We start from the raw sequence: 20,767 nt of genomic DNA, 5'->3' as shown, positions 1-20,767 counted from the left end.
TCTCCTCTCCTCTGATGGAGTTTTGCTGTTTGTTGCCCAGGCTAGAGTTCTCAGCCTCCCCAGTAGCTATAATTACAGGCACCCACCACCACACCCAGCCAATTTTTGTGTTTTTAGTAGAGACGGGGTTTCACCATGTTGGCCAGGCTGGCCTTCAACTCCTGACCTCAGGTGATCTGCCCACCATGGGCCTCCCAAAGTGCTGCAATTACAGGCATGAACCACCACGCCTGGCCAGATTTCTTTTTGTGGAGATAAAAATGTTCTGGAATTAGGTAATAGTGATGGTTGCACAACTTTGTGAATATACTAAAAGCCACTGCATTGTGTACTTTAAAGCGATGAACTTAATGGTGTGTGACTAATATCGCGATAAAAAATAAGACTAGTGACTGAAAATCTAGTGCCCCACCAATAATCAAAGAAATGAAAATTATAACAATGTTAATCTTAATTGTATCCATTAAAATGGTAAGTTAAAATTTTGTTAATGCATTCATATTCTATTGATAATGTAAATTAATACAGTTGTTTTGGAGGATTTATTGGCAATATGTGTCAAATGCCTAAAAATAGACTATACTTTTTGTCTCAGAAATTATATTGTAAGAATTTATTCTAAGGATGTAATAAACATCTATTATGATATTTATCTACATCCTTGATGATTACAATGAGATTAAAAGTGGAAAGCAACTAAAATGTTGAAAAATGAAACATTCAGTAATTTTGAAGTAATTGAAATGTTTCATAATAAGCAGCCAATAATTTATGATATCCAGTGGCTGGGCGTGGTGGCTCATGCTTGTAATCCCAACAGTTTGGGAGGCTGAGGTGGGTGGATTGCTTGAGTCCAGGAGTTCAAGACCAGCCTGGCCCACACGGCAAAACCCCATCTCTACTAAAAATACAAAAATTAGGCAGGCCTGGTGGCACACACCTGCAATCCCAGCTAATCAGGAGGCTGAGGCAGAAGAATTGCTTGAAACTGGGAGGTGGAGGTTGCAGTGAGCTGAGATTGCACCACTGCACTCCAGCCTGGGCGACAGAGTGAGACTTCATCTCAAGAAAACAAAACAAAACAAACAAAAAATGTATAATATCCAAACAATGTCATAAAAATTATATGTTGTATAAGATTATACCATTATAGTGCCATGGAAAATGTTTAACACTGTATTAACTGATTAAAATGAGAATCATAAATAATATGTAAAATATAGTCCTGAATTTGTTTTTAAAGTCTGTTTTATAAGTTAAAGTTCCCATATTTATGTGCGATTACCTGTGATTTTCGTTTTCTTTGGATTTTTCTGTATTTAATTTTCTTATTGAGCATGTATTCTGTAATCAGAAAATTATGTTTTCAATTTTTTTTTAACTAATGATTTTAGCACACTGTAATTTATACTCAGAGAAATCTGTGGACTAACTTTTGGGACATTTAAAGTAAGGGCTGTTCCAACAGAATAAGCTGGAGGATGGGAGTTCCTACACGTCCATTAGGACCAGCAGTATAGTGGTGTGGCTATTCATCTTTTATTATAATATACCCATTTCCTGCTAGACTTGGTGACTCTGGTTGATTAGTTCATTGCTTAGAATAAGATCTTGTGGTCAGTTCCTAATGTGAGTCAAGTAAACACTGTCTTTGGCTTTAATTCTAGTCAGACAGCTTGTAAGTGTGTATCACAAGTCAGAGGGGACACTAAATGGGAGAGTGTAAGTGGATTTTTGTAGATCAACCATTGTTGTGGGAAAACCTCTTCAGTTCTGCTCCTCTTGGCCAGACGTGGGCCTGGGTGTGAGTCTGGAAGAGAAGAGTTCAAGCTTCTCTTGTAACGCACTGAATTTCTTACCCAAGGGAAGTTTAAATAAACTTGAACATAAAAGGTCTTCCACTTGGTTTAAAGCCCTTAATGAGGCATAAGATATATTGGAAAATGCTTTGTACCTATAACGTTGTTAAGAGATGTTGGCCCCATGGGGCATGCAGCTGTTAAACCAGAGTGACTCCCACATCCACTGATGTGAGTCTCATTTTCTTGGACCTGAATCTCACCTGGGGCCTGGGAAAGCAGGCTGGGACACAAGGAGAATAGCTCTTGGGTAGCTAGGTGAGCTGTTGCATAGATGGCTGCCAAGACTAGTTCCACAAAGAGGAGCACCTGGTGCTGCCTTGTTGGCAGGCAGTCATTTTTGTCCTACATCCTTCTGAGTAGTCTTGTGAATATGAATGTTACTTAAGCTTGAAAACTTTCCCTGGGCATTATACTTAACATCTTGGGACTCAGGTTCCTGCTCTGTAAAATGAAAATGTTGTCTACCTTAAGGGTGGTTGTAAAAAGTACAGTTACTGCACAAAGCTCCTAGAATATAATAGATATTCTGTAAATGGTAGCTATTGCTCTGTTTATACCATCGGATTTTAAAGGTAAAATATGCTAGATACTTCCACAATACCTATTTTACAGACTCGCGTTAGAGGATATTGGCAGGTATTGACATTTTGAGCATTGTAATTATTGACTATGTAATTATCTAGTTTTAACTCCATGTCATGTAATAGAAGTTAAAGTTGGCAGCATCACAATGAATAGTGATTAAAGTCTGAGTATTTAATATTCAGTTTATCTTCATATGTTCTTAGTGTAGTGGTTTACAATATTTTTACATGCCTTAGAATAAATATTTAATTACAGATGTGCTAACTGAAACTTCTTGCAGTTAATGAACTAATAAAATATCAAAATATAATGTTTATGTATCTTATTCAGCAAATATTTCTTGAATAAATACTAAGTGTGAGGTATCATTCTGAGTGCCTGAGTCAGTGAACAGAACAGCCAATATAATTTTATATTTTAAATATGTAAAACACTTAAAACATATATGTTCAAAAGTCAAATAGACTGACCCAGGGAATTCTCATTTCCATCTCTGTGCCCTTCATCTCCTCACCTGTCAGTCTCTTCAATTTCCTTCCCTTTCATTAAAGCTATTAATAAATAACCAAGGTAATGTGAATTTCACATCTACTGTTTTCCCATAATCCATACTGTTCTGTGCTGCCTTTTTTCTGATTCAGTGTCTCACTTATCCTTTCCTACTCAAACCTCTCCATCAAGCATTTGGAATTCTATTCAGTAGTCCTCAGTTAATCCTAACTATAGTTGAATTAAGTAGGTTGAAGTTGAAAGAAGTGTTAAATGTGGATAGTAAATATAAAAGTCAGGGCCAGGCAAGGAGGCTCATGCCTGTAATCCCAGCACTTTGGGAGGTAGAGGTGGGCAGATCACCTGAGGTCAGGAGTTCGAGACCAGCCTAGCTAACATGAGGAAACCCCATTTCTACTAAAAATACAAAAAATTAGCTGGGCATGGTGGTACGTGCCTGTATCCTAGCTACTCGGGAGGCTAAGGAAGGAGAATTGCTTGAACCTGGGAGGCGGAGGTTGCAGTGAGCTGAGATCGCACTATTACACTCCAGCGTGAGCAACAGGAGTGAAACTCCATCTCAAAGAAAAAGGAAAGTCAGTATTAATGAATCTGTGATTTAGCCAGGCATGGTGGCTCACACCTATAATCCCAGCACTTTGGGAAGTATGCACCTGTAGTCCTAACTATTTGGAAGCCTGAGGTGGGAGGATTGCTTAAGTCCAAGAGTTTGAAGCTGCAGAGAACTATGATCAAACCACTGCACTCCAACCTGGGTGATAGAGCGAGACCCTGTGTCTAAAAACAAAACAATGAGATATGACTTCACACCCTCTAGGATAGCCATAATAAAAATAAAATAAAATGAATAGCATAGCATATACCATAGCATTCTGTAGCATGTTTGTCAGTACTTTTTAATTTTTATAAAGTATGTATGTATTTTCTGTTTGATTACCAAAGTACCAAAATAAAATTTGAAAAGTACAGAAAACCTAAAGATAAATTTAAAATAACTTCACATTGTAAGAGTAAACCACTCTTACTATAATCTTGGCATATCCTTCTAATCTTTCCTATGCATATATTGCATATACATGTTTCAAAATTGTTATATACCTAAGTCCTTTTCTTTTTTCACATAAAATACATTCTGAGCTATTCCTGCCTGTGTTAGCCCATTTGCATTGCTTTAAAGAAACACATGAGGCTGGGTAATATAAAGAAAAGAGGTTTATTTTGGCTCACAGTCCTGCAGACTGTACAGAGAGCATGGTGCTGGCATCTGCTTCTGGTGAGGCCTCAGGAAGCTTACAATCATGGCAGAAGGCAAAGTGGAGGACCGCATGTCATATGGCGAGAGATGGAGCAAGAGAGGAGGGAGCTGCCAGGCTCTTTTAAACAGCCAGCTCTAGCGTGAACTCACAGAGTGAGAATGCTCTCATTACTGTGAGGACAGCAGCAAGCCATTCATGAGGAATCTGCCCCATGACACAGACAGCCCCTACTAGGCCCACCTCCAACATTGGAGATCACATTTCAACATGAGATGTTGAGGGGACAAAAAATTCAAACTGTATCACTGCCTTTACATGTTACTTGCAAATGTGATTTTAATAACTGCATAGTATTTGATCATATTAATATGCCATTAATTTTCTTACTCTTTTTTATGCTTTTATAAAGCTTTTTTTGTGGTTTTTAGTGAAGGTTCTTTTTTATAAATCTTTATACACCTCTTTGATAACTTCCTTAAGATACCTTTTTTAAAAGCTGCATTCCCTGGTCAAAAACAAAGATTGGTTAATACTTTTCATTTGGCTAACTGATTCAAAAAGATATCTCAATATATGTTTCTGAAAGCAGTGTATGAAAGTGCCTATCCTTGCACCCTTGTCAAAACTGTGTTTTGTATTTAAACAAAGGTACATATGTGAGCAACCATCTGGATGAAGGTAAAAAATTCTTAATTTTTAATTTTTTGCTTACTAACAAATTGAACATTATTTCATGTTGTTTAAACAACTCTTCTGACTAGTAAAAATGAGGTAAAGGATAGATCAGTAAAATAACAAAACAATTAATGATAAAGTAATAATAAGTAATATTAATAGAGTTGGAGTCTATATTTTATACTAAGCAAATTGACATCCAACATAATTTATAATTTATATTTTTATAAATATAAAAATTATATAAATTATATCTCTTAGATACTATTTTGGACATGTGGGATTCAGTGACTGTTAGCAAAGGTTTTTATTTGAGGCCATTCATTAATTCATAGTTGAACAAATATTTGCTGTCATTCTATGTGTCATTTACTGGGGACACATAGTGAACAAGACTCATGTGGCCTCTGGTCCCTTGAAGGAGAATAAAAATATTAAAATAGCTTATTTATTTATTTTTTTGACTGTCCTAAATTGTTCATTAGGTATGAATTTTACAAACTTTACTTATATTAGTGGTAACGGTGGAGCTGGAGAGTATTGCGCTTTCTCTAAGCTGCCCAGCGAGAACCACCAATAGCGTGGTGGAACTTAATGGCCCTTTCCAAGCCCATGGCTCTTTTGGCCTATAGATGTCAGCCCACACATCTCCCTGTGCTTGTGGACTGGTTTGGTGATTCATTGGGTGTCAGGATTTCTTCTGATAGCTTTATGGAATGGATCAATGAGGATAACCTCAAAAAAATTGTGTGTGGAATCTTCACCATCCCAGTAAGAATTCAGGACTCTCAGAGCCCCACAGTGGTGTCCAGCACACTCCTCTGCAATGAACTGAAGGCTTCAGGCAAACTTTAGCTGGTTAACACCATGATGAACAGGCTTGCCGTTAGTTGCACCCTTAGGAACTGGGCGTTTTCGGCCACCACGGCGAACACGAATCCTATATATAATGTAACCTTGCTTGGCCTTGCAGCCCAGTCGGCGCACTTTATCAGGCTGGGTGGGGTGGGGAGCCCTGTGGAGAGCAGAGAGCTGGTGGTACTGCCAGCAGCTGACCCTCAGAAGAAAGCGCATGATGTGAGACTGCTTCTTTCTCCATAGCTCCTGGATGTGCGGGTATGCACCCATCTTGGCTTACCGCCAGACAGAAAGGAAATAACTTATTTACTGACTATTTATTGCCACATATTATACTAACCTCCTTACATACATTATTTCCTTTAATATTAAAACAACACTTGGTAACTGCATTTTAGAGACTAGCATGTCTCTAGTCAAACCTGTTTACATCAACTAAAATACTAACATGCTTTATAAAAGGCCCTTCAGTATTGAAAGTGTGATACATTTGTGGTAAGCATAATATAAACATACAAAGCCCCATTTAGATATTGTGAGGCTTTCGATATTTAGAATCTTGGTAGTGATGAGTTTAAAAGGCTAAGGATGATGGCAAAGCTGATTCCAACTTGGGGCTGAATTTTATTTGTCCTGCTTCTATGAAATTAGACCCAAGGGTCACCTATGGTTGACCATAAATGCCTTTTCAATTTGGATTTGCTTGCATTTTCTACACAGGCTATATAGCACTGCCGCATAAAACACTAGGGGCTCTTGCCAGAGGGGACTGTACAAGCAGATGTTCTCGAAGAAACTCCCTGGAACGTTGCTACTCGGTTATAGAAAGAGCCATCAAGGCCAGGCATGGTGGCTCACGCCTGTAATCCCAACACTTGGGAGGCCAAGGTGGGAAGATCACTTGAGGTCAGGAGTTCAAGACCAGCCTGATAAACATGGTGAAACCCCATCTCTACTAAAAATACAAAAATTAGCTGAGTGTCCTGGTGGGCACCTGTAATCCCAGCTGCTTGAGAGGCTGAGGCATGAGAATCACTTGAACCCAGGAGGCAGGGATTGCAGTGAACCTAGATTGTACCACTGCACTCCAGCCTGGGCGACAGAGCAAGACCCTGTCTCAAAAAGAAAAAAGGAAAAGAAAGAGCCATCAACTGTCTTCAAAGATTTCCTATAAGCCAGAGAATTTTCTCAGTGATCAAATTCTAACCGAGAAACTGAAATGTATTCATCAAACAGGCAGCTTTTAACATCTGAATAAATCTCTATAACTCTCTAGAGAAAATTAAGTTATAATTGTAGATACCATTAAACTGTGGAACATGGAAGTTGAAACTTAATTTTTGTTTAATAATTAAAAAGCCATTCCTTAGAAAGGTTTGTGAGGCCCATTCTGTTGCAACCACAATCTTACTGACTGGGGGGAAAATGCTTAGTTATAATTTTTAGGGGGGAATTACTGTCATGCTGCTGAGAAGTGGATCCTGTCTTTCTTGACCTTCCTTCCTTCCTGAATGTCCTCTGCTAATGTTTTTTTTTCTGTGATTCAGATATTGCTGAGCGCAGCACAAGTTTTTGCTGGAATTGACTTTAGAATGGACATGTGAGTGTTTATAATAAGGAAACAGATTCTTTTTTTCATAGGCTCTGTTCTTGAAAGATTTGATATCCTGAATAACCATATACCCCCAAAAAAGTACAGTTTGGCTACTGTATTAAAATTTGAAAATATCCCGCATTGTATGTTTAGTAGCTCAGAGGCCACTTTTATTATGTAAAGACCAAAACTTCTGTGACTCTATCCTTATTATATTTTTTTAGAAAATATTTATAATCTTAAATCAGCTTTAGAGTGCAATTCAAAAACCATTTTAAAACCTAATGAATTTATTAATAAAACAAAAATCAAAATGATAAATTCGTCTTGGATTAGCTTGATAACAATTTTTTTCAATAGTTTAGAACTGAACTATTCTGTTAATGAAAACTGTGACTAATGTAATTCTGAAGGACTTTCAAGACAGGTTCCTTTCCTCTGTTTCTGTAGAATACAAATAAAAGAATGATGAAAATTGACCCTCTCCGGGCAAACCTATAGAGACTTCCACTACTTGCTAGAAGATGCCTAAGCTTCTCCATCTGGTGAGATGCTATGATCCACTCGCCTCTCATTCTTTCAGGAAAAGGACACCCTGCAAATCCCTGACTTGTTTTGCTGACTGTGGGCATACCTAGACACCAGCAAGGAAGAGAATAGAAGGCAAATTCTGCCCAAACCGGCTACTGCTTTGAACACCTTTAACTGTCCTAGACCCTTCTTGTCTCGATCTTTGAAACTTTCTCAGTTCTTCCAGCTATGCCAGGTTTCTTGAACTTCTGCTAATAGCCTTGTCTAATAGTCTCAACTGGCTGACATAAAATTCAAGTATAAATCTTGGAATTCAAACTCGAGAATCACTTGAACCCAGGAGACAGAGGTTGCAGTAAGCCGAGATCACGCCATTGCACTCCAGTCTGGGCAACAAGAGCAAAACTCCATCTCAAAAAAAAAAAAAACAAAAACAAAAACAAAAAACTCCTTCATAATTTTTAAACCCGCATGTTTGTCTAGGTGCCTCTCTTCTAGCACCCTGTATAATTGAAATTATCCTGTGTTACATTTTTGTTTCCAATGCTTGCCCAGGTTCTCATGGTTATGTATTCAAAAGCACATAGACACAGAGTTAATGCTTAGCATAGTTCTTGGCACAGAGTAGGTTCTAAAAACATGTTTTGGCCAGGCGCAGTGGCTCACGCCTGTAATCCCAGCACTTTGGGAGGCCGAGGTGGGCGGATCACGAGGTCAGGAGATCGAGACCATCCTGGCTAAAACGGTGAAACACCATCTCTACTAAAAATACAAAAAATTAGCCAGGCGTGGTGGCAGGCACCTGTAGTCCTAACTACTCGGGAGGCTGAGGCAGGAGAATGGTGTGAACCTGGGAGGCGGAGCTTGCTGTGAGCCAAGATTGCGCCACTGCACTCCAGCCTGGGTGACAGCAAGACTCCATCTCAAAAAAAAAAAAAAAAAAAAAATTATCAAACTGAATTTTTGAATATAATTATTATTGTGCTTATCATAAGGTTTTTTGTCATAATATCCTGAGTTGCATAGATAAGGCAGGTGCAAAGAAATTTAGCTGTCAGGCTGGGTGCTGTGGCTCATGCCTGTAGTCCTAGAACTTTGAGAGGCCAAGGCAGGCGTTGAGCTTAGAAGTTCAAGACTAGCTTGGGCAGCATGGTGAAACCTCGTCTTTAAAAAAATAAGATAAGGCCAGGCTCAATGGCTCACGCCTATAATCCCAGCACTTTGGGAGGCCGAGGCAGGCGGATCACAAGGTGAAGCGATTGAGACCATCCTGGCCAACATGGTGAAACCCCATCTCTACTAAAAATACAAAAATTAGCTGGGCATGGTGGCACACACCTGTAGTCCCAGCTACTCGGGAGGCTGAGGCAGGAGAATCACTTGAACCCAGGACGCGGAGGTTGCAGTGAGCCAAGATGGCGCCACTGCACTCCAGCCTGGCAACAGAGCAAGACTCCATCTCAAAAAATAATAATAAAATAAATTAAAAAAGAAATTTAGCTGTCATTTGTGAGTATACCATACATGTGAGATTGTTCCAGTTAGAGGCTGTCTTGTAAAGGATCACGCCATGTTTAGTGCAACTGCCAGTTGTTATTTTAGAAGAGAGCAATGGAAACATCTAAAGAGATCAGATCTTGCCTTTCCGTTAATGGTCCCATATGTCCATGAAATGTATATTAACTCTTCCCTAAAATGTCAATGTAAGGAATACTTGAATTGGCCAGCATCAGAGATACTGTTTCCTGAACTAACACTAAGGCTTTGTATTTCTTTGTGCTAAATGCTTTCTGTCAATTCAATACTTTGATGTCAAAAATGCACACAAAAGAGACCATTTAAATAACATGGCCAAAAGATGAATATAGGAAAATTCTCAGACTAAACTGAAATGCCAAGAATTTTTTTATTTGCAGCTGTCCTATTTACTAATATATACATTTTTCTGATTTAGATACCTAAATATCTAAACTTCTATTTTAGTTTCCCCAAAAGCCTTAAGAGTTCCTTCATCAAGCCTTTGGTCCTCTGGCTCTATCTTCCTCCAGCTGTGCAACTGTGTTCATATTCTGTTCTTTATCAGGACCACCGCTAAGGAAGAACTCCTCTTTGCTATCGGATGGCATGGTTGGAGAGCAGAAATCTGCTATTTAAATGTTTAATTTTTAACAAGATTATGAAGCATGTAAAGAAATGGGAATATATAGCCCATACATAGGAAAAAAAGGAGACAAGGGAAACTGTCTCCAAGGAAGTCCATACATTGGACTTACTAGACAAAGATTTTAAATTGCCTATTTTTAATATATATCAAAGAGCTAAGGAAACCATGTCTGAAGAACTGAAAGAAAGTATGAGAATGATATCTCACCAAATAAAGAATATCATCAAAGAGATACAAATTATGAAAAGGAATCAAATAGAAATTCTGGAGTTAAAAATACAATAACTGAAATAAAGATATACTAAAAGTGTTCAGCAGCAAAGTTAAGTTGACAGAAGGGAGAATCTGAATTTAAAGGTCAGTCAATTGAGATTCTTTTTAAAAAATTTTTATTTCTTTTCTAAATTAGAGATGGAGTCTTGCTATGTTGACCAGGCTGGTCTCCAACTCCTGGCCTCAAGCATGCCTCCCATCTTGGCCTTCCAAAGTACTGGGATTACAGGCATGAGCCATGGCGCCTGGTCGAGATTCTTGAGTTTGATAAAATCACACTGATAATTCCCAGGCAACCATGCCAAATTATCTAGTAAAAGAAACAAGGGAATTAAAATGGTACATAGAAAATACTGATTTAACAGACCTCTTAAGAAGATACTATGTTTTAATTATTTTATAGTTAAGATAACAGACTTAGAGCATTTCTACTGCTCAAGTACATAATAGAGTCAGACTGAAAAACCAAGTCTGTCACCAAAATTCCTTACTATAGTCTTATAAGGGAGACAGATGAAATTCTCTGGTAGAATATAGAAATGGTTAAGCCCTATTATTTTAATAACCACCATTTACACATACCATACTCTTATGATTCTGTCAGATAAGGAATAGAAAGCTCAAGAATGGTCAATGTCTTCCCAGAGTGATGGTTGCTAGTGAGTGGTAGAACTGGGGTTTGAATGAAAGTATATATGGTTCAAGGTTTTCTACTGCCCATGCTGTTTTGAGATGGCAACCTAAATATTATGTGGTTTTAGCACACTCACAACTAGGTGAGCATAAGTAGTACAGTAGACCTTTTTCAGGCATCTGACTTATCTTGCATGCTAGTAGTAGTGCAAGAGGATAACACAAACTTTACAGAAAAACAACATTGAAATTTTCCTTTCCTGGTTTTGTAATTTACAAACATAAACTTCCTTATTTGTTTCCTCTTTCACAGAACCTGAAGTAACCTAAAGTAACTCAGTGCTTTTAAATAAAACAACCACATATAAAAACAACCACATAAAAAATTAGGTGATATGTTTCTGATTTTACTTTATATCAATTGACAAATTCAACTACATATTAAGATATTTACAGTAATGTAAATACAGCCCAGTACTTGTTTTGATTTCTTTAAATTTGTAAAAAGCTCCTTTCTCTTTTTAACCTGATTAGGTGTAGCTTGGGGTCTTCTGAAAAAGATAAACAAAAGCAAGAGGCAATCAGTGTTTTCTTCCAATATCAGCAAAGAAAGACTGTAGAATTTCATGATTTAATTTTAAGACAACTCACGTTTATCATCATCTTCATATTTATATCCTTGACTTTTACCAAAGGCTATTTTGGAAATGCCTATTGCTCTCAGAAAAGAAGAGTTTGTTTTTCTAGGCTGCATTAAGGAAACTCAAGGGATTTCAGCATAACTTCATTGCTAAAGAATCTGTACCCTTCCTGGATCTAAATAAGGAGGGGACTGTTTAAAGTTCTTCCTTTAGGGGAAATCACATCAAATGCTTAGGAGAATGACCCATTTTCCCTCCTAATTCATCATAATCTTCTTCTTCAAACAAGTTCTGGGACATTTACACTTTACTGTAAAATAAATGTTCGGTGGAGCATTCCAGATTTCTAAGTTTCTGAATTTGTCCTTAGAATATTCCTTTTTTTTTCTTCTTCACTATTTTGAGTATTTAACATTACGAGTTTGGGAGTTGGGGTTCCGAACTCAACTAATTTTAGGGATCAAGTAGGTCAAATGAATAAAGAGGGCAGAGGTAATGTGTAAGGGACTGTGTGGTCTAATAGCTACCTGGAAAGAACGTGGCTGCTTAAAGGCATTCAAATTCAATTGTTTAAAAACATTGCTGAGTCATTAAAACATATGGCTGGTCAAAGGTCCCATGGTTTCTCAGTTTCTCAATTATTACAGAATTATTCCCCTAGAAATTTGTATCAAATAGTCAAAAAGTTTGGCTATTTTTTTAAAGTATATTTGGATAAATTACCTACCAAGTTTCTGCATATTGGAGACCACCAAGGAGTTCATACTGCCAGATTAACTCACATTTATATAAACCTTGAAAGAATGCTTATCCTGCCATTTCTGAGCATACATATGTGAATTCTATCATTGATTAAGAAATTTACGGCCAAGGGCAGCAGCTCATGCCTATAATCCCAGCACTTTGGGAGGCCGAGGCAAGTGGATTACCTGAGGTCAGGAGTTTGAGACCAGCCTGGCCAACATAGTGAAACCTCGTCTCTACTTTAAAAAATACAAAAATTGGCCAGGTGTGCTGGTGTGCACCTGTAATCCCAGCTACTCGGGAGGCTGAGCCAGGAGAATCTCTTGAACCTGGGAGGTGGAGGTTGTAGTGAACTGAGATAGTGCCACTACACACCAGCCTGGGCGACAGAGTAAGACTGCATCTCACAAACAAACAAACAAACAAACAAAAAAGCATGGCTCTTCACACAGGTCTCTTTGAATTGAAATTTGTGTGTATCTGTTCACTTAAACAAACAAGTGTACTATAAGAACATTCTTGTGCTTTGCTCATTTAAATGTAAAATGCTAGACAAGATACAGATGCATCTTTATCATACGTGCCCTTCTCAAACTGTTATTGTTATGATACTTTTATGATTTGTTGTAAGCTTTAAATAGCTCTCTGTTTTTTGTTTGTTTGTTTGTTTGTTTGTTTGTTTGTTTGTTTTTTGAGACAGCGTCTTACTCTGTTGCCCAGGCTGGAGTGCAGTGGCGTGATCATGGCTCACTGCAGCCTCAACCTCCCGGGCTCAGGCAGTCCTCCTACCTCAGCCTCCTGAATAGCTGGGACTACAGCCACATACCACCACACCTGGCTAATTTTTGTATTCTTTGTAGAGATGGGGTCTTGCTCTGTTGCCCAAGTTAGTCTTGAACTCCTGGGCTCAAGTGATACACCCACCTAAGCCTCCAAAAGTGTTGGAATTACAGGCATGAGCCACTGTACCCGGCAATAAATAGTTTTTACTTTACTTTAAATTTGTATGAAATGTATGCAACTTTTGGGTTGTATTTGCAATTCAGCTTTGACATGAAAATTGTCTACTTTAAGCTTTGAGATCTATTTAATTGAAGAGAACCAGGAATAGTAAGGCAAGCAATTGAATTATTATTACTTGCAATTAATTGTCCATGTGAGTCAACTTTTTTTCCTTACAATGCAACCAAAAGACACAGTTTGGATATGGCTAATATAAGTTGGGTATCATTGATTACTCTTTAGTAAAAAGTCTTTTGATTGCAAATAACAATGACCCAATCAAAGTAGCTTAGGCAAAACAGAGGAATTTGTTGGCTCAGGTAACCAAATCACAGAAAGGATGAGATAGTGCTTGCTCAAGAACTACCCAATTCAAGGACACTGTCCCTGTCCTCTGTCCACCATTCCCATCTTCACTTTGCCAAATTTCTCATCACTGCTTTTCTCTGTGAGTTGGTTTAATTCTTTCCCACTACAGATAGGCACTATCTGCTTGCTAGGAAGAATAACCATTTGGCGGGAGAGGCCATTTTGGACTAATCTTTCAGCCTCTATCCCAGGGATGTCCTAATTTAGGTCAAGGGACCACCTCCACCCAGTAATTAGGGGCAGAGGACAGTGGTTTGAGGTTCTGTCTTGCATATCTGCCTACCCTGCAAGTTTATCCCTGAGGTCAGGAGAGCAGGATCTGTTGCTAGAAGAAAGAAGGCTTACAAGGTTATATATATTTTATGTCTTGGAATTCCACATAAAAAGATGCCACTACTGAAAATATTTGAAAATTACTGAATTAGAGTTTTGTGGAATGAGTTACTTCTTGAACTTGTATACAGTTTTATAAATGTTAGGTAATATCATTAGATTTCTCAGTCATGGGGCTCAAGTATAGGTTTATTCAGTTTTTGTAATCATGTTAATTCCGATTGGTGTTATTTATTGAACAGATATTTATTGAGCACTACCAGTATGCCAAACTCTATACTCAACACAGAAGATGGAATGGTAAACAGACCTGATGCCTCCTCCCTTTATGGAACTTAAACAAAAAGAGGGATATACAAACAAATATCACTAACATGAGGTTGTATGCTATGATCAGGAGTTATGAAGCAAAAAGACAACAGAGATACCCAAGTAGATGATTAAGTGAAGATACTAAGACTGATAAGAGTGAGCCAGACCACAGGAGAAAAAGCAGAGAGTAGTCAAGGCAGAAGAAAAGGCTGTGTGAAAGCTCAGAGGCAAAAAAGGAATATTGGAGAAGCCAAAAACCGCATTGTAGAGAAAGTGTAATAGGGAGGGAGAATGGGGAGTGAGTAATAAGTGAAGAAGCTGAAGAGGTATGCCAAGTTCAGATAATGTGGTCCATAATGATTTTTTTAAAAGCCTTTTCCTAGATGTGATGGGTAGCCAGTGAACAGTGTAGAGCAGTCAAGTAAAATACACAATTTAGAAAAATCCTCCTAGCTGCAGTGTGGAAATTAGTTGGTAAGAGGGAGAGTTGGATGCATGGCAACAGGAGATTGCTGCAATAATCCGGATGAGACAGGATGACCAGAGGGGAGTAGCTGTGGAGATCAGGAGGAGGGGTTGGGTTTGATTAATATTTAAGAAGTGGAATCAGTAAGATTTGGTAATTAACAGTATGTGGGGGATAAGACAGAGGGAAAAGTAAATCTTGACTTCCAGGTTTCTGCCACAGGCAGGCAAGTGAATAGTGGCATCATACACTGAGGAACCCAAAAAGAAAAGCAGGTGGAAAAGAGAATGATTCAGTCTAAGAGGCAGTTTGATGCACAGGTTTGAAAGTCAGAGGAGGGAAGTAGTGTCTAGTCAAAATATAAGTCAGTCTGATAAAAATTTAAAACAACAACAACGAGACAAGAACATTGACCCAGAATGCTATTGCAAGATCTTGTGAAGAATATATGCATAGCCACCTGATCTTGTCTGTTTGTCTGTGCAATTGTATTTGATAGCTGTTTGTTGGATACTGTTATGCAAGATGTAAGAAGAGGTTTTTGTTTTTTTGAGACAGAATCTTGCTCTATCACCCAGACTAGAGTGCAGTGGCGCGATCTCGGCTCAGTGCAAGCTCCACCTCCTGGGTTCAAGCAATTCTCCTAACTCAACCTCCCGAGTAGCTGGGATTACAGGTGCCTGCCACTGCGCCTGGCTAATTTTTGCATTTTTAGTAGAGATGGGGTTTCACCATCTTGGCCAGGCTGGTCTCGAGCTCCTGACCTCGTGATCCACCCGCCTCGGCCTCCAGAAGTGCTGGGATTACGGGCGTGAGCCACCATGCATGGCCAGAAGATTTTTAAAAATTAGAATTTTTTTTAATTGTTTTTTAAATTTTTTATTTTATTAAAAAAAAAAAAATTTAAGGCCAGGCATAGTGGCTCACACCTGTAGTCCCAGCACTTTAGGAGGCTAAGGCAGATGGATCACTTGAGGTCTGGAGCTTGAGACCAGCCCGATCCATGAACATGGTGAAACCTCATCTCTACTAAAAAACAAGTAAATAAAAAATTTTAAAAATAAATAAATTAGTTGTGCATGGTGGTGCAAGCCTATAATACCAGCTATTCAGGAGGCTGAGACAGGAGAATCACTTGAATCTGGGAGGCAAAGGTTGCAGTGAGCCCTGATTGCACCACTGCACTCCAGTCTAGGTGACACAGCAAGACTCCCTTTCAAAAAAAAAAAAAATTAATTTTAGTGGGTACATAGTAGGTGTGTGTATATATATATATATATATTTGTGAGGCACATGAGATGTTTTGATACAGGCATGCAATGTGAAATAAGCACATCATGGGGAGTGGGGTATCCATCTCCTCAAGCATTTGTCACTTGAGTTACAATCAAATTACACTCTAAGTTATTTTAAAATGTACAATTATGATTGACTATAGTCACCCTATTATGCTATCAAATAGTAGGTCTTATTCAATTTTTTCGTACCCTTTAGCCATCCCTCCCTCCTCCTCAACCCCTGCTACCCTTTAAAAATTAAAAAGTTGTGTCAGTCTGAATAGTTACATTTTGTTGTTTTGTTTTTGAGACAGAGTCTCGCTCTCTCACCCAGGCTGGAGTGCAGTGGCACGATCTTGGCTTACTGTAGCCTCCCTCCCAGGTTCTAGCAATTCTCATGCGTCAGCCTCCCAAATAGTTGGGACTACGGATGGGCACCACCACGCCCAGCTAATTCTTGTATTGTAGAGATAGGGTTTTACCTTGTTGGTGAGGCTGGTCACAAACTCCTGTCCTCAGGTGATCCGCCTGATCCCAAAGTGCTGGGATTACAGGTGTGAGCCACCATGCTCAGCCAATGACATTGTTGAAGTCAAAGAAAATACAGAGATGAACCTCTAAATTAAAAATGTTTTATTTGGAAAACAAGAATTGCATTTTGGGACATGCACACAGATTGGGTGATCTTCATTATGTCCAAAGAACAAAGAGAAGGTTGGCACTAGTAAAGTTTTGGGGAGCTGGCAAGCTCTGATTGGTGAGTGACAGAAGTGGGTAGTTAGTCTTAGAGTCACAGCAGATTGTTTCAGTAGCTATTAGATAGTACTGGTTTCAGGTTACCACAGGCAGTTTCAGCAGTGGGCTTGCAGAGAATTACATTCATGAAGCAACATTATATGCCCTAAGTGCTTTTTCCTCCTGGCCTCTCAATTGATTTAGTTGGATATGACAAGAATTACCCAATTTTTATAATTAACTTTCACAACGTATTATTTTTTTCATCATAATAAAGGTGACCCAGTTAAGATAAATGCCTCATTCTCTACTTCACTCTCAAAATGTTTCTTTGGTACTTTCCCTCTTATACAACTGGGGTCTGCTTTTGTAGCTCAGACCCTTCTCAGTTTGATTCATTTCAATAATCATTTATTAGAGGCCTTCTCTGCTAAGGATAGGATAAAGGGAAGAAAGTGCTGCCTGTTCTTAAGGAATTAAGGGTCTTTTGGGAAAATCTGACATGTGTATAAATGGTTTTAATATAGTGTTTTAAATATTATGATGGGGAGTTTGTAAAAAGCGTTTTCAAGCTCTTTGGTTCTATTTTGTGACTATTTTTATTCTAATCATTGGCTTTTTAATCAAATTGCATATAAATATTTATGCAATCTGCCTTCTAATCACAAACCATGTTGAGACAGTACTATCTAGAATTGTTTTGAACTCCATCTCTAGATGCCATCATTGGTTCAGACAATTGCAGTTTAAGGCAGGGGGCTGGAGCAAATCATAGGGTTTTCATCCACTTCCTGTGCTTTGAATTCCAACTGTTTCTTAATTTTTGTATCTCCTGCATTAACTCTATGCACACAGCCTTCCTGCCTCAGCCTCCCAAGTAGCTGAGATCATAGGCACATGTCACCATACCCAGCTAGAATTTTTTAAGTAGGATTTAAGAAGCTGAGTGAAAGTATAATTCCTGATTTGTGATATACTTCTATCAAAATTAATAGTACATTGCCTTTAGTGAGGAATATCTATAATCAGAAATAATCCTGATTATAGTAAGGTCAAAAACAGAAGTACCAGCAGAACTTTGGTACTTTTTTTTTCAACCTTTTTCCTCCCTCTCACTCAGACCCATACAGCTAGCACAGAGCCCGGGCACAGTGGATACTGTTTATGTTTTACTGAGATAATAGAAACTATGTGGGTATTTGGTTCACCTTAAAATTCATGCCTTATTTTATTTATTTATTTTTTGAGCTCACGATGCCTGTATTACCATTTGCTGTACTCAAATAAAATACTCCAATGGTTACCTGCCAAAGCATAATCATGTTATGATTGTCCACCAAGACCATTTCTAAGGCAGAAACCTTATATCAGAAGATGTTATATGTTTCTTTTTCTAAACAAGTTCAGGAAAAGTATGTCCTGATATAGGAAATTTATTCAGACTTAACACCAGCAGTGTCTCTGGTGATGTTACATAATTACATGGAAATCATAGTAAAAATATTTGCAGTGCCTAAATTTGAAGTGCTCCGTGGTGTCATCTAGTGGTGTAAGCATTATAGAAGGTGCAGCTTTATTACTCAGTGCTTTTGGCACAGAATTTGTGTATTTAAAAAAAAAAAAATAGTAAAAGTTTAATGGAACAGCCAAACATAAGATACAACGGAAGACTTCCATTGAGGATTCTTAGGTATAATACCAACACAGAAGCAACAAAAGAAAAATAGCTGGGCCAGGCGTGGTGGCTCACGTCTGTAATCCCAGCACTTTGGGAGGCCAAGGTGGGCGGATCACGAGGTCAGGAGATCGAGACTATCCTGGCTAACACAGTGAAACCCCATCTCTACTAAAAATACAAAAATACAAAAAAAAAAAAAAAAAAAACAACCAACTGCCAGGCGTGGTGGCAGGCATCTGGAGTCCCAGCTACTCGGGAGACTGAGGCAGGAGAATGGTGTGAACCCGGGAGGCAGAGCTTGCAGTGAGCTGAGCGCCACTGCACTCTAGCCTGGGGGACAGAACAAGACTGTCTCAAGAAAAGAAAAAAAAAAGAAAAATAGCTAAGTTAGCCTGCATCAAAATTTAAAACTTATAAGCCAGATGCAGTGGTGAGTGCCTATGGTCCCACCTATTTGGAAGGCTGAGACAGACGGATTACTGGAGCCCAGAAGTTTGAGTCCAGCCTTGGAAACATGAAAAGACCTTATCTCATTTTTTTTAAAGTAAAACTTTTGTACATCAAAAGAAACTTTCAAGAAAGTGAAAAGACAGCCCACAAAATGGGAGAAAATATTTGTAAATAATACGTGTTGTAAGAATCTAGTATCCAGAATATGTAGTCTTACAACCCAACAACAAAAAGACAACCTTATTTATTTATTTATTTATTTATTTATTTATTTATTTATTTACCGAGACTGAGTCTTGCTCTGTCACCCAGAGCTGGAGTTCAGTGGCACAAACTCGGCTTACTGCAACCTCCGCCTCCCGGGTTCAAGCAGCTCTCCTGCCTCAGCCTCCCGAGAAGCTGGCACTACAGGCACCCGCCACCACACCAGGCTAATTCTTTTGTATTTTTAGTAGAGACGGGGTTTCACCGTGTTCACCAGGATGGTCTCGATCTCCTGACCTTGTGATCCGCCCGCCTCGGCCTCCCAAAGTGCTGGGATTACAGGCGTGAGCCACCGTGCCCGGCCCCACTTTTCCTTTTTTAATATTTCTATTGTGTTTTTTCTGTCACTGCTGTTTAGTAAATACACGTATACCAATGTGTAATCCTACCAATAATGATAGGGGGAAAACGGAGGAAATTATTATAAAGTGTCTACTCTTTTCCAGGCACTGCACCTGCATCCTTTCACATTTATTATCTCACTTAACTCCTACACCTAAGCAGATGAGCAAAGATCAGAACCCACGCATTTTGTCTCTTAAGTTATGTCCTGTTTTCCCACAGCTTTACCAATATTGGATCTTACCTCTTTTAGTTCCTGTTTATTAGAGAGATTCAACATTTTCTCAAGTGATTGTTAACTGTTCATATTTACTTACAATCTGTATCTTTTGTTCATTTATTAATAATAATAGATTTTAAACTGAACATACCTACTTTTCTCATAGACAGAAGGTATCATGTGTCAAAGCTTTACTATAATTTTTTTTGCTTTTATTTACTCCTCTATTACAGGCTCTTGATGGAAATGTGTATGATCATCTCAAGGATTATTTAATAACCTTCAGCCGTACTGAGCTAGAAACATGTCAAGCTGTGCAGAACACGTTCCAGTTTTTATTAGAAAACTCCAGCAAGGTAAGTTACCTTTAGTGCAACGTGTAGTGTTATCCAACTTAGGAGCTAAAGTATTTCTGCATACAAAGAAAATGAAGGTACCAGTGATATTAGAAGAATGCATTAACAGACAAATTTCCTGGTAACAGCATTCCTTCTAACATAGTTGGAGGAGAGATTCTGTTCTCCTTGGTGATGAGTTGGTGAAGATGGCACCAAGGGCAAAAAGAGAGGTGATGATACAAGGTAGCTTAGAACATTGGCCCATTGCCATGTGCATTGCCTTTGAGAAGGGTTTAAACGTTTTATATTCTGCTCAAAGTTTAAATGCACTCTGCTCACATGGGGGAAACAACAGGTCATGTGTCAGTACAAAGAGTATTAAAAGAGCACAAAGGGAAAAGGAGCGTTTTGTAATTGTTATAAAAACAACAATGTCTTGGTTTGTTCGTTTTTTTTTTCAAATTAAGCCCTATTATCTATATGCTGTAATTCTTTGATAGCAGTCTTTTCATTTAAAAGTGTTGAGATCCATCAAGTTTGCTGACATGTCACATTGTATGCAGAGAAAATAAATGTAATGACTTTTCTTCAAGATTTGATAGATTAAAATGTTTTGCAGTTGTGAAACTATCCATTGGAAGATAAATTGTTCCAG

General features: G+C 38.5%; 1 protein-coding gene and 1 pseudogene across 1 annotated transcript in view; one reads left to right on the top strand and one right to left on the bottom strand.

The window, feature by feature from the left end:
- Window positions 1-20,767, top strand: part of LOC111540880 (F-BAR and double SH3 domains protein 2) — a 158,667-nt gene that overhangs the window by 46,695 nt on the left and 91,205 nt on the right. Inside the window, exon 4 of the mRNA XM_023209511.1 lies at window positions 20,008-20,130. Within this exon, the coding sequence (XP_023065279.1) occupies window positions 20,008-20,130 (123 nt within the window). The remainder of the gene's footprint in view (window positions 1-20,007; window positions 20,131-20,767) is intronic.
- LOC111540881 lies at window positions 5,396-6,016 on the bottom strand (annotated as a pseudogene).

The sequence above is a fragment of the Piliocolobus tephrosceles genome, chromosome 13 (genome assembly GCF_002776525.5).
Source record: "Piliocolobus tephrosceles isolate RC106 chromosome 13, ASM277652v3, whole genome shotgun sequence".
Classification (NCBI taxonomy): Eukaryota; Metazoa; Chordata; class Mammalia; order Primates; family Cercopithecidae; genus Piliocolobus; species Piliocolobus tephrosceles.
This window is presented reverse-complemented; position numbering and strand designations above follow the sequence as displayed.